We start from the raw sequence: 10,367 nt of genomic DNA on the forward strand, positions 1-10,367 counted from the left end.
GAAGCTCTCCCCGCTCCCACTCCTCTACAAGTAGCGCGGGGAAGCAGCGAGCGGCTCTGGAGACGCGGCGGTGACAGCGAACGGACAGGGGGGCGAGGAGGCCAAGGACGGCGGGGGGGTCCCCCGGTTCAGACGGTGCCTCCGGCGCTGGGGGGAGCGGGGAGGGACGGGCTGGGGTGAAGAAAAGCGCAGGAAGGGCCCCCGAGGGAGCCCGGGCGGGCGCGGGACTGACCCGGCACAGTTCTCTTTAAGTCATTTGGTGCGGCGCTTCCAGCATTTCCATCAGGAAGGTGTCGATGGGYGTGTCGCCTATTAGCTTGAAGAAGAAGAGGTGCTCCAGGCATTTGAGGCCGATGGATCGCAGGGCTGGGAGGCGGAGCAGGAGCTTGGCGAACCTGGGGGGGGACAGGAGACACGGTATGGTCACACAGCCACTAAGCTCGGGCAGACACAGAATCTGCTATCAAACCTGGTTACACCCAGAGAGGGCAGGGAAATCATTAATTATGGCCCAGCCACGGGGCAGATTCACAACAAACACGAGCTGGTGGCTGAGGTGGAGGAGAGGAATGAGAAATGAAGGGTCAGTCCTGGGCTGGGGGGCATGGAGCTCGGTGAGCACCCCGAGGGGCTCGTGGGGTCCCCGCCCTGCAGCCATGGAGAGGAAACAGCACGGGATCAGCCCTGGAACAGGCGGTGCTGGAAGCAGCTCCAGCAGCTCAGGCTTTGGTCAGGGAAGAGGAAAAATGGCCAGGAAGGGGCTGGAGGAGGTGGCCAGCAGGGTGAGCTGGCACCTGGCTGGGCAGTGCCCCTTTCCTGCGGGCTCTGAGCACCCCCTGAGCAGCTCCAGCAGCCCTCACTGGGCTTTGGGCCATCACCAGCTGGGGCTGGGGCTGCTGGCAAGGCAGGAACCCGGCTGCCAGCCAGGGCTGAGGCCAAGGGATGGGGACACAAAGCTGGAAGGAGCTCTGCAAACCACCGGGACAGGGGGTGCTCCGAGGAGCCCCTGGCAAACAAAATCCCTTTGTCCCCACGCTGCCCTGCCTGGGGGAGACGCTCACACCAGGGCTGGGGAGAGCCAGCCAGGATGGAGAAGAGCCATCCATGGCCACCCACACCAAGGAAAAGCTGCTGGGTGTCCGGCTCTGATGGTGGCAAAAGGCTTTGGAGCATGCAGAAAGCCACCAGCTCCATCAAGGGCACCTTGGAGCCACCCCTGGGTGTCACCTCCTTGTGTRAGCGCTCCCAACCCAGGGAAAAGCCCTTTAACCATCAGGAGCAGGGTGATTTGCCTTTTTTTGCTGCAAAATCAGGAACTGAACATCAGCAAAAGGCCGGGGAGAAAGGGACCCTGCAGAAAACACACACAGACTTGCACAAACACACAGACATCACACATGCATGCACAATTCCCTCTCCCTGGGTTGGTTATTTTTTTTCGGGTTGGTTTTTTTTTTTTTTTTTTGCTGAGCTGGCGAGAACGGTGGGAGCAGAGCCAGGAAAAACAAATCAGCCCTACCATCCCATTCAGGAAGTTTCACTTTAAACCAAACCAGATGATGGCTCCAGCCCTGGGATCTGTTTAACCGTGAGATAACCAGCYCGGAGCGCAGCGTGCCAGGGCTGGGAGRGGAGAGCAGAGCCCTGAGYTCTGATTCCCCACGGCTGCAGGGTGTCACGTAGGCACCCAGGGGCTGCTCAGGGCAAGCAGGGCTGGCTTTTCCCTGGGAATGCCTCTATCTGCAGAAAAATCCCCTTTTTGGTGTTTGTAGGGTGCTCCCAAGTTGCACTCGGAGGAAACGCCGCACCTGAAAATGTGGGAATTGCAGAAATCCCACAGCACGGAGCAGAGAAAGGCAGCAGTCAGGGTGGAACAGGGCTTTGCTCAACCACAGGAAGAATTTGTTTGCAGCCCCAGCTGGGGATCACATTGTGCCACGAGGCCAGGAGGATGAAGGGAATTTCGGAGAACGGCGGGGAGATCTTGCACAACTCCGGCTTCCCAGCCCGACAGTTAACCCTCCTGAGCCATTTGGGGTGAGATCAGTGAACCCTCCTGAGCCATTTGGGGTGAGATCAGTGAACCCTCCTGAGCCACTTGGGGTGGTGGGATGAGGTCAGGGAACCCTCCTGAGCAACCTGGAGTGATGGAGTGAGGTCACTTAACCTTCCTGAGCCATTTGGGGTGATGGAGTAAGGTCAGGGATCCCTCTTGAGCCATTTGGGGTCAGGTCAGAGAACCCTCCTGAGCCATTTGGGATGATGAAGTAAGGTCAGGGATCCCTCTTGAGCCATTTGGGGTGGTGGGGTGATGCCAGGGAATCCTGACCCTGAGCCATCTGGGGTGATGACACCCTATCCTGCACCCCTGGGTGATGGAGTGAGCCCCTTGGGATGATGGAGTGAGGTCACTTAACTCCCCTGAGCCATTTGGGGTGATGCCACCCTATCCTGCACCCCTGAGGGATGGGTTGAGGTCAGCAGGGCCCTGTCCCAGCTCTCAGGACATCCCTTAGGGTGCAGAACCTCTCAGGTCACCAAGGAAGGGTAGGAGCATCACTCCACCTCATGATCACTCAAAACCAGCAGGAGCTGAAACTGCAGAGCCCCTGGCTGTGGATTTGATCCACAAATTATTAAATGCATTATTAAATGCAATTTAATCGAGTTTTTTGGAAGAGGAGGCAGCTCAGAGCCGGCCTGGGGGGCACACAAACCCCTGAGAGAGGAGAGTGACCCCCCTGCTCTGTGCCCTGCGCTCATCCCTCACCTCCCCCGCTCACCCACACCCAAAACCACCTCCAGCCTCACCCTCCTTCCCCAAACCAGCCAAAAACATCCCAGAACCCCGTTACAACACATCTTTCTTCATCTGCCAGCACTCTCAGACCCAAAAACGGGGAAAAAACAAATCCAACATGACTTGGGAGGGCACGCTCTGCCCGCTGCGCTCGCCGCCATGAAAGCATCCTTTCTGTTGAACCAGGAATGCAGGTGAGCTGCAAATCCCAAATATTTTTTTCYCCAATATTCACGCACCAGCAGCAGCTTCCCAAGAAGCTGTCAGGAGCTTTAACTGGCAGTTGCCAGCTTCGGGCTGTTAACTGGGAAAATGCGCCCACTCAGCTGCGGAGCTGGTCCAGGAAAGCATTCCTGATTCCCCCTCCCATTCCCAGCTGGATTGGGGGAGGCAGGGAGGGGGAGAAAAAGAGCATCAATTGAGGCTTTCACTTCCCAGCAATGATGCTCATCTGCCACCGAAAATTAACTCCATGTGAGTGCTGTTTTTGCCGTGGTTTCGCTCGCCGTGGTTTCCTAAAGGGAAATGATACCCTTTCCCACGTGGGCTCATCCCACTGCTGGGGCTGCTCAGCTCTGCCCACCTTGCTGGATTTACTGAGAAGGGAGTGAAGGGCTGCATAAAGGGATTTTTTTTAGGGATGCTCATGGGTAGAAATTAGGGTTTTATCAGCAGGGAATGTCTGGAGAGCCCRGAACAGAAGGGACCCAAGGATGCTCTGCGAGCTCCCCGAGGTGCAGCACCCATCTCAGGGGGTTTGCAGAGGGTGGGGCTGCAGCAGGARGGGTCCAGGGAGCTCACCTGCCGGGCTGGTCGGGGTATTTGTGTTTGCAGTAAGCCTCTAGCGACGCGTACACCTTCTCCCGCAGCGCCTCCACCTCGGCCGGGTTCGAGAGCCCCTTCGAGTCTGAAAGGCAGCACAAAAAACCATCAGCCACAATCCCTCAGGCTTTCCAGGCAGGCAGGAACCCCTCTGTGTGCTGCCCAGCTCCCTCCATCCCTCCCAGCCYCACCACAGTCAGGATTCTCCGAGCTTTGGGGATTTTGGGATCGTTCCCCCTCCCAGCTTTGCCCTGCGGATTTTTCCCCATCTCATCACACCCCAACCCCAACTGTTTGGGCTCATTCCAGCGGTCCCAGACCCTCATTTAAAGGGTTTCATTCCCTTTCCAAGTGCWGAATTTGTGGGGTCGAGTGAGAAGCCCCTGCTGTGGCACAGTCCCCGGGACACAGCGAGGWTCTGTTTTTAGCAGGGTGAAAGGGACAGTGCAGAAATCGATATCCCCAAGCACATGTGCCACGGGAACCTCTCCAGATTCCCCTTCTTTGCCCATATATGGCTAATCCCAAATTACAGACAATAAATTACTGCTGATTGCAAGGAGAGGGGGGGACTAAAATAAAAAAAAAATTAAAAAAAAAGTCGAGAAGGAAAAACAAACCCGAGAAATAGCAATAAACCCTGCTGGAACAGCCTGGCCTGGCTTTGGTGGGAAAATCCAAGCAAGGAGCTGTGCTTGGGCATAAAATGTGCTCTTGTGAGGGCAGGGAGGGAAGGGCTGCTGCTGGATGTGGATTATCCTYTTTCCAGCGGGGTTTGCTCCGGGCTGATCCACCCTAAAACCCAGAGAACCTGCAGGTGTGTGCAGGCTGGCACCAGCTCCTGYTGTGCTGGGATTGCTCCCTGAAATGCTGGGACAAGCCCTGGCACTGAACCTTCTTCCTTCTTCCCTTGGGCAGCTGGGGGAACAGGGAGCAGCCTGAACCATCCCGTGTCATGGTGGAACTCTGGTCAAAAATGGAAGGTTTTGTGTATTTTAYGAGCACATTTCATGTCTTTCCCTCCTCCAGCTCTGCAAAGGGCTTTTCCACAAAGGCAGGTAATAAAAGCCCTTGGCTGATGAGGGTGGGAAGCAGAGACAATAATGGCCATGTTTTGGTGCTGCTCTAATCTGTATTTTTCTCTTTAAAGAACATCCAGATCCAATTTTGTTCCCATTCAGGGTGACAGCTCCCCCAAGCACCAGAACTTTCTTTCCACCACCACCCTAAAAAGGGTGAGAGCTGACAGGGCAAGGRGGAATGGYTGTAAACTGAAAGAGAGMGGGGTTAGATGGRATAWTGGGAATAAAATCTTCCCTGTGAGGGTGGGGAACTCAGGCACAGGGTGCCCAGAGAAGCTGAGGATCCCTGGGAGTGTCCAAGGCCAGGCTGGATGGGGCTTGGAACAATCTGGGATAGGGGAAGGTGTCCTGCCTGTGACAGGGGATGGGATGGGATGGGATTTATGGGATTTATGGGATGGGATGGGATTTATGGGATGGGATTTATGGGATGGGATTTATGGGATGGGATGGGATTTATGGGATAGGATGGGATGGGATGGGATGGGATGGGATGGGATTTAAGATCCCTTCCAACCTAAACCAACTTCCACCCCTGTCCCTCTCCCTTCCTGCCCCATCCCTGCCACCTGGCTGCCCTCTGCCATTTGCACTGGAGGTTTTTGGGGAGAGAAGCAGCCAAAAGGAGCATTTTTGGGGGAGAGGAGCATCCAGGAGGGCTGAGCTGGGCACTCACCGGGGTTGAASAGGACGATGGCTCGCAGGCAGCCCAGCTCTGTCTTGTCCATCAGCATGTCCCGCATTTTGGACACCAGCTCTGTCAGTACTCTGCAGGGACAAGGGAGCACAGGGTCAGCAGGGAGTGCAAAGCCCCAGGGCTCAGAGCAGCTCTGCTCACGTTTAACCAAGTCAGGGATGGCGCTGGCTTAGACCAGCCAWGGATGGTTTTTCCTCCTCCATCAAAAACAGCTCATTAGAACATCAATAGTTCCTGTGAGATACAGCAGGGACCATAAAAACCACCTTCATCCATTCACTGAGAGGCTTTGGCACCTGAGAAAGCAGCCTAAAAATAAAAAATAACAATAAAAGCCCACCCCAACAGGTATCTAAAAGTAATTTCCTCTGCTGGTAATTTTTATTGCTCCCTTTGCTCGTACTGCAGGTGTCGGTCTTGAAATATTTTCCACTGATTGCCCAGTTTTTCCCGTTAGATCCTGCAGCAAAGTCCTGATCTTGCACTTGTGACCTCACAGGAACAAATGATGTCACCCAGGTCTGAAGAACAATTTCCTCACCGAGCAGAGCAGCAAAGGTGATTTGGTTTCAACTCAGTCGCCTCAAGATGAGTCTCAGGGAGAGAAATCAGCATTTCAGCAGCGTCTGGAGTCACACTGGGGGTCAAACACCCTCCAAGTCTGACTTTAAAACACTCTCCCAAAGCCTGAGATTAAAGAGCCCTCAGGACACGCATGTGGAACCTGCTGAGTATCGCTGGGGCCTTCTCATTGTGCAAATAAAACCCCGTCTTGGTCCAATTAAAGATGAAAAGGAGCGAAGGAGCGGCCTCCTCGTAACATTTGATGGCATCTGGACCCCATGAAAAGGGTTTTGATTTGCACTGGGCAGCTTTCTCCCATTTTGGGGCTGTTGCAGCTCGGAGAGGAGGGATTTGATGATGTATTTCCATGGGGATGGATTCCTCATTCCCAAGCAAGAACGGGGGCAGTTTGGTGTGGAGACAGTGATGGGGGTGTCCAGAGAGGGTGGTTTAAGGTTCAATCCCAATCCTCCATCCCTCCAGAAACTTTCCATCCCCCCAGGAACCCTGCAGAATCCCTGACCTGTCGAAGATGGCCCCGACGCCGGCGCTGTGGGCGCTGTTGCGGTGCACGTGCAGCCCCGTGGCCAGCAGGATCCCGTCCTTCACGGCGATGGAGCGGTGCGAGAAGGAGGCAATGAGGAGCTCGTTCCACCCTGGGGAGGAGAAAAAGGCCAAGGCTGTGGGTTAGAGCTGTGGGATCCTCGGGAATTTTGGGGAATTGTCATCTCATGGCGGTGAGAGGGGGAGGAAAGCGCCTTTGCTGGATGTGGGGAAGGAACAGGAGCCAGCTTTTCTTGGGTGTTAGGGAAGGAAAAAAACCATCAGGAGCTCAAAGCACTAAAAATAAAGCTCATAAGGGGTGCAGCTTCCTCTGTAAACAGTGCAGACACCGAGCTGTGCCCGCAGCTTGCCGTGGCTGGGGAGCCCTGCGCTCCCTCTGCTGCCTCCAGAACTATCAGAACCTGATATCAGCTCCTTCTCAGGACACCCAKGAGCTCATCAACCACTCCTGAGCTCTGCAAAAGGGACCAGGGAAACTCTGCATTGTGGGTTTGCTGTTCTGTCCAAAACCAAGGGGAGGGATTGGGGTCTGCTCTCTGCATGGCCCCACAGCTGCTCAGAAAAGGGATTTAATAGCTGGAGATGCTGCTTTGGGATACAGGGAATGCGTCCTCTGAGCCCAGACTGACAGGGAGGGGAAGGGAGATGTGCCCTCCCCTCCTTCCAGCTGCCCTTCCCAATCCAACACCTCTCCAAACCCTAAATCATCACAGGCTGAGCTCATGAAACAAAGCCCAAATGAGAGGAAACACCATAAAATCCAAAGGGTGGGAATTTCAGTCACTTCCAACCAGGAGCAGCATCTTCAGTAAAGACAAATCTGCTGCAACAGAAATGTTCTGGACTCTGGTGCAGAAACCTCAGGGTATTTGGCTTTAGGGCTTTTTTTCCCAGGTTCAAAAAAGCAACACAACAATATCCTTCACCTCCCCTGCCCTGGGAACACGGCTTTTTTCACTTTCTGGAACCAACACACGGCCCACGGGTGCTGTATTTACCTTCTGCTGCAGCCACGGGCTGTGCCATCAGAAATGTTGACAGGGAATAAAGTTCACTCTTTCCTAAGTGGCCACAGGATGTTTCCACCCCAGCCACGGGAACATTGCTTTGGCTATTTACTGGGTGAGGCCTGGCACTGTGGAARGGATTGCAACACTGAAACCCAAGGAGGATGGAGGAGAGGAGGTGGGACTGCAGAAATCCTGCAGAAAGGGAGGAAGAGGAGCTCCCAGAGCCAGATCCATGGRAATCTGTCACACACAGCCCCACTGCAGCCCCACAACCACCAGAAAACCCAGCCCAAACTGTGTTTATTCCAGAGAATTCTGCTGGATTCATCAGCATCCCTCATCTGGATTATTCCCACGTGGAGATGGGATGTTTCAGCTGGAATGGGCAAAGAGCACTTGGAGCCAAAACTCATGGAAAAGCCACAGGAGCCATCCTGGAAYGGCGCAGGACCTGRGYAAAAGTGAATTTGGGGCAAAAAAGGGAACTTTTCAAACTATCAAGGGCTTCAAAGTGCCTGGCTTACAGARAGCTTCACGCCTYRAACACRTCCTCACYGAGCTCTGCTCCTGGTTCCTTGCCCTCCACRATCTTTGTGCAGCAGCAGGAGCTGATTTTCCTACCTTGGCTTTGGCCAGAACACCCCCAAAAAGCTGCCAGGATGGAGGCAAGCAGGAAAAATTCAGTACAACCAGGAAACAAATTGGAATTAAGAGACCAAACGAGTCCACCCTGAGAGTTCTGCMCTTCAGCCGAAGCTCTGGAGGGGCAGAGCAGATTTTTTTGACTCCTGTGAGTCCTTCCTCACCAAACCCAGAGCTTCAGGGATGCCCTGGCTCCTCTGGGGCAGGGAAAGCATTGTGTCAATCCTCTCCCTGCCAAGTTTCCCCACCAGCCCTCCAGAAGCAGCTGCAGCTGCAGGGATGTAACGCTCAGCACCCTTTGCCAGGCTGAGAAAACATCAGGTTATTCCTGTCTCAGCACAGAAACAAGAAAACCCGTGGAAAACAGGCTCAAAAAGTGAGGTTTCCTTCCCTTCCACGCAGCTCAGAGAGGGGGTATTTTTAAATGATTCAGGATTTGAGGGAAGCTGCTGGCAGCCCAGCCAGCCCAGCTCCTCCAGAGCTGCGTGCTCCACTTGTTTTGCCTCCCAGGGTGCCTGACTGAGGCTCTTAGCTGGGTTTTAATCCTTCAATATTTCATGGGCAGCTGTTCTCAGCAGGCCACTCAATAATACATGGAGCCACTGCTTAAAAGATGGGGTGAGGTTATGCAAGGCTCTGGCAGAGGTGCTGAGAGCAGGGAGCTCAGGGGAGCTGCTCCAGGTRCTCAGGGCTGGAGCCACCACAAAATTTGGGATGGGGTGCCATCTGCAGCCCCTCTGCTGYTAATTCCAATTCCAGCCCCTCTGGTCTCTAATTCCAATTTGTTTCCTGGTTGTAYTGAWTTTTTCCTGCTTGCCTCCATCCTGGCAGCTCTTTGGGGATGTTGTGTTTAAAATTTTCCCCATTCCAGCTCGGGGAGGGTCACCACAAGCAGARAACACAGGGAATCTCCAGCTCCAGGTTTGATCAGCTGCTGCTGAAGGGAGAGAGGGAAAGCTGGAACTGCTGTGGTGGGTGTGGGTTCTGCTTGAGGAAAGGCTGAGCTTTGTCTGAGCCCAGCTCTGTGCAGAAAACATTCAAAGATCCCCACAGAGAGCATTCCCTGCTCATCCACCCTCACAGTAGGAGCTGGAAATCCTCTTCAAATCCACACTTGGTACATTCAGAGAGCACCTGGAACCAAAACTCATGGAAAAGCCATTCAGAGAGAACCTGGAGCCAAAACTCATGGAAAAGCCACAGGAGCACCTTCACCAAAGGGCAGCAGGAACCATCCTGGAAGGGTGCAGGACCTGGGCAAAAGTGAATTTGGGGCAAAAAAGGAACTTTTCAAACTATCACGGGCTTCAAAGGCCTGGATGTGGCCTCAAWCACATCCTCACCGAGCTCTGCTCCTGGTTCCTYRCCCTCCACRATYTTTGTGCAGCAGCAGGAGCTGAATTCATTCAATGGGGAAAGACTTTTCCTACAGCCAACTGCTCCCCACCTCCCCAAACCCTGCTCCTGCAGCCCTCTACTGCACAGGGACATTTAAAATAAGCCCTGAGAATTCTATTTTCATCTTGGTGGGTGGGAGAAGGAGCGAGATGTATTTTTCTCCCTTTTCTGGTTTTRATTATGATCAAACATTTTCGTTGGATTAATTTTCACGGGGGACTGAGCCTGCTTGGTCTTTCAAGGCTCATTTTTGGGAGGGAGGCAGAGTTTAACTCCTTTGGTTTAAATCACCCAGATCCCTCACAGATCAGAGGTGAAGCTGGGCCATTTTTCAGCTGATTTGCCATATTTTGAATCCCATTCAACAACACATCCCATGGGGCTTTTTAAACCTCAGAACAAATTAAAGGTTTGGAAGCTGGCAGAACCCAAATTTGAGGGCACAACCCATCCCACACGTGGGGCAGATGCCACTCACCTGCTCGGAGCAAGATGACCTGGTCATCCAGGGGCAGCTCRGAGAAGTGGGGGATCCTCTTGGCCCACTCCACCAGGGTGAAGAGCTGCTTGTCTGCTGCCTGGCAGATGTTTGTCACCGGGTCATTGGGCTGCCAAAACCAGAAAAAAAAAAAGGATGGAAAAGATTGGAAAAGGCAGAGCAAAAGGAGGAGAGGCTGGAGGAGCAGAGGTGGATGTTATCAGTCACAGGCATAGGAGGGATTTGGTTTCTCCACCACAAGGGGTGTAAGAGTTTTGGGCAAGCCCTGAAATGGGAATTGGGAGTGCTG

At 53.8% G+C, this 10,367-nt stretch overlaps 1 protein-coding gene across 1 annotated transcript in view; it reads right to left on the minus strand.

Annotated features, from left to right (window-relative positions):
* Nucleotides 1–6: 6 nt before the first annotated feature.
* Nucleotides 7–10,367, minus strand: part of RXRA (retinoid X receptor alpha) — a 96,184-nt gene continuing 85,823 nt past the window's right edge. The window contains exons 6-10 of the mRNA XM_057371532.1: nucleotides 10,058–10,187; nucleotides 6,489–6,621; nucleotides 5,381–5,472; nucleotides 3,602–3,707; nucleotides 7–395 (exon numbers count right to left, since the gene is read on the minus strand). Of these exons, the coding sequence (XP_057227515.1) occupies nucleotides 248–395; nucleotides 3,602–3,707; nucleotides 5,381–5,472; nucleotides 6,489–6,621; nucleotides 10,058–10,187 (609 nt within the window). The 3' untranslated portion in view covers nucleotides 7–247. The remainder of the gene's footprint in view (nucleotides 396–3,601; nucleotides 3,708–5,380; nucleotides 5,473–6,488; nucleotides 6,622–10,057; nucleotides 10,188–10,367) is intronic.

Source organism: Malurus melanocephalus, unplaced genomic scaffold (genome assembly GCF_030028575.1).
Source record: "Malurus melanocephalus ecotype Western Australia unplaced genomic scaffold, MMel_1.1 scaffold_149, whole genome shotgun sequence".
Taxonomy (NCBI): domain Eukaryota; kingdom Metazoa; phylum Chordata; class Aves; order Passeriformes; family Maluridae; genus Malurus; species Malurus melanocephalus.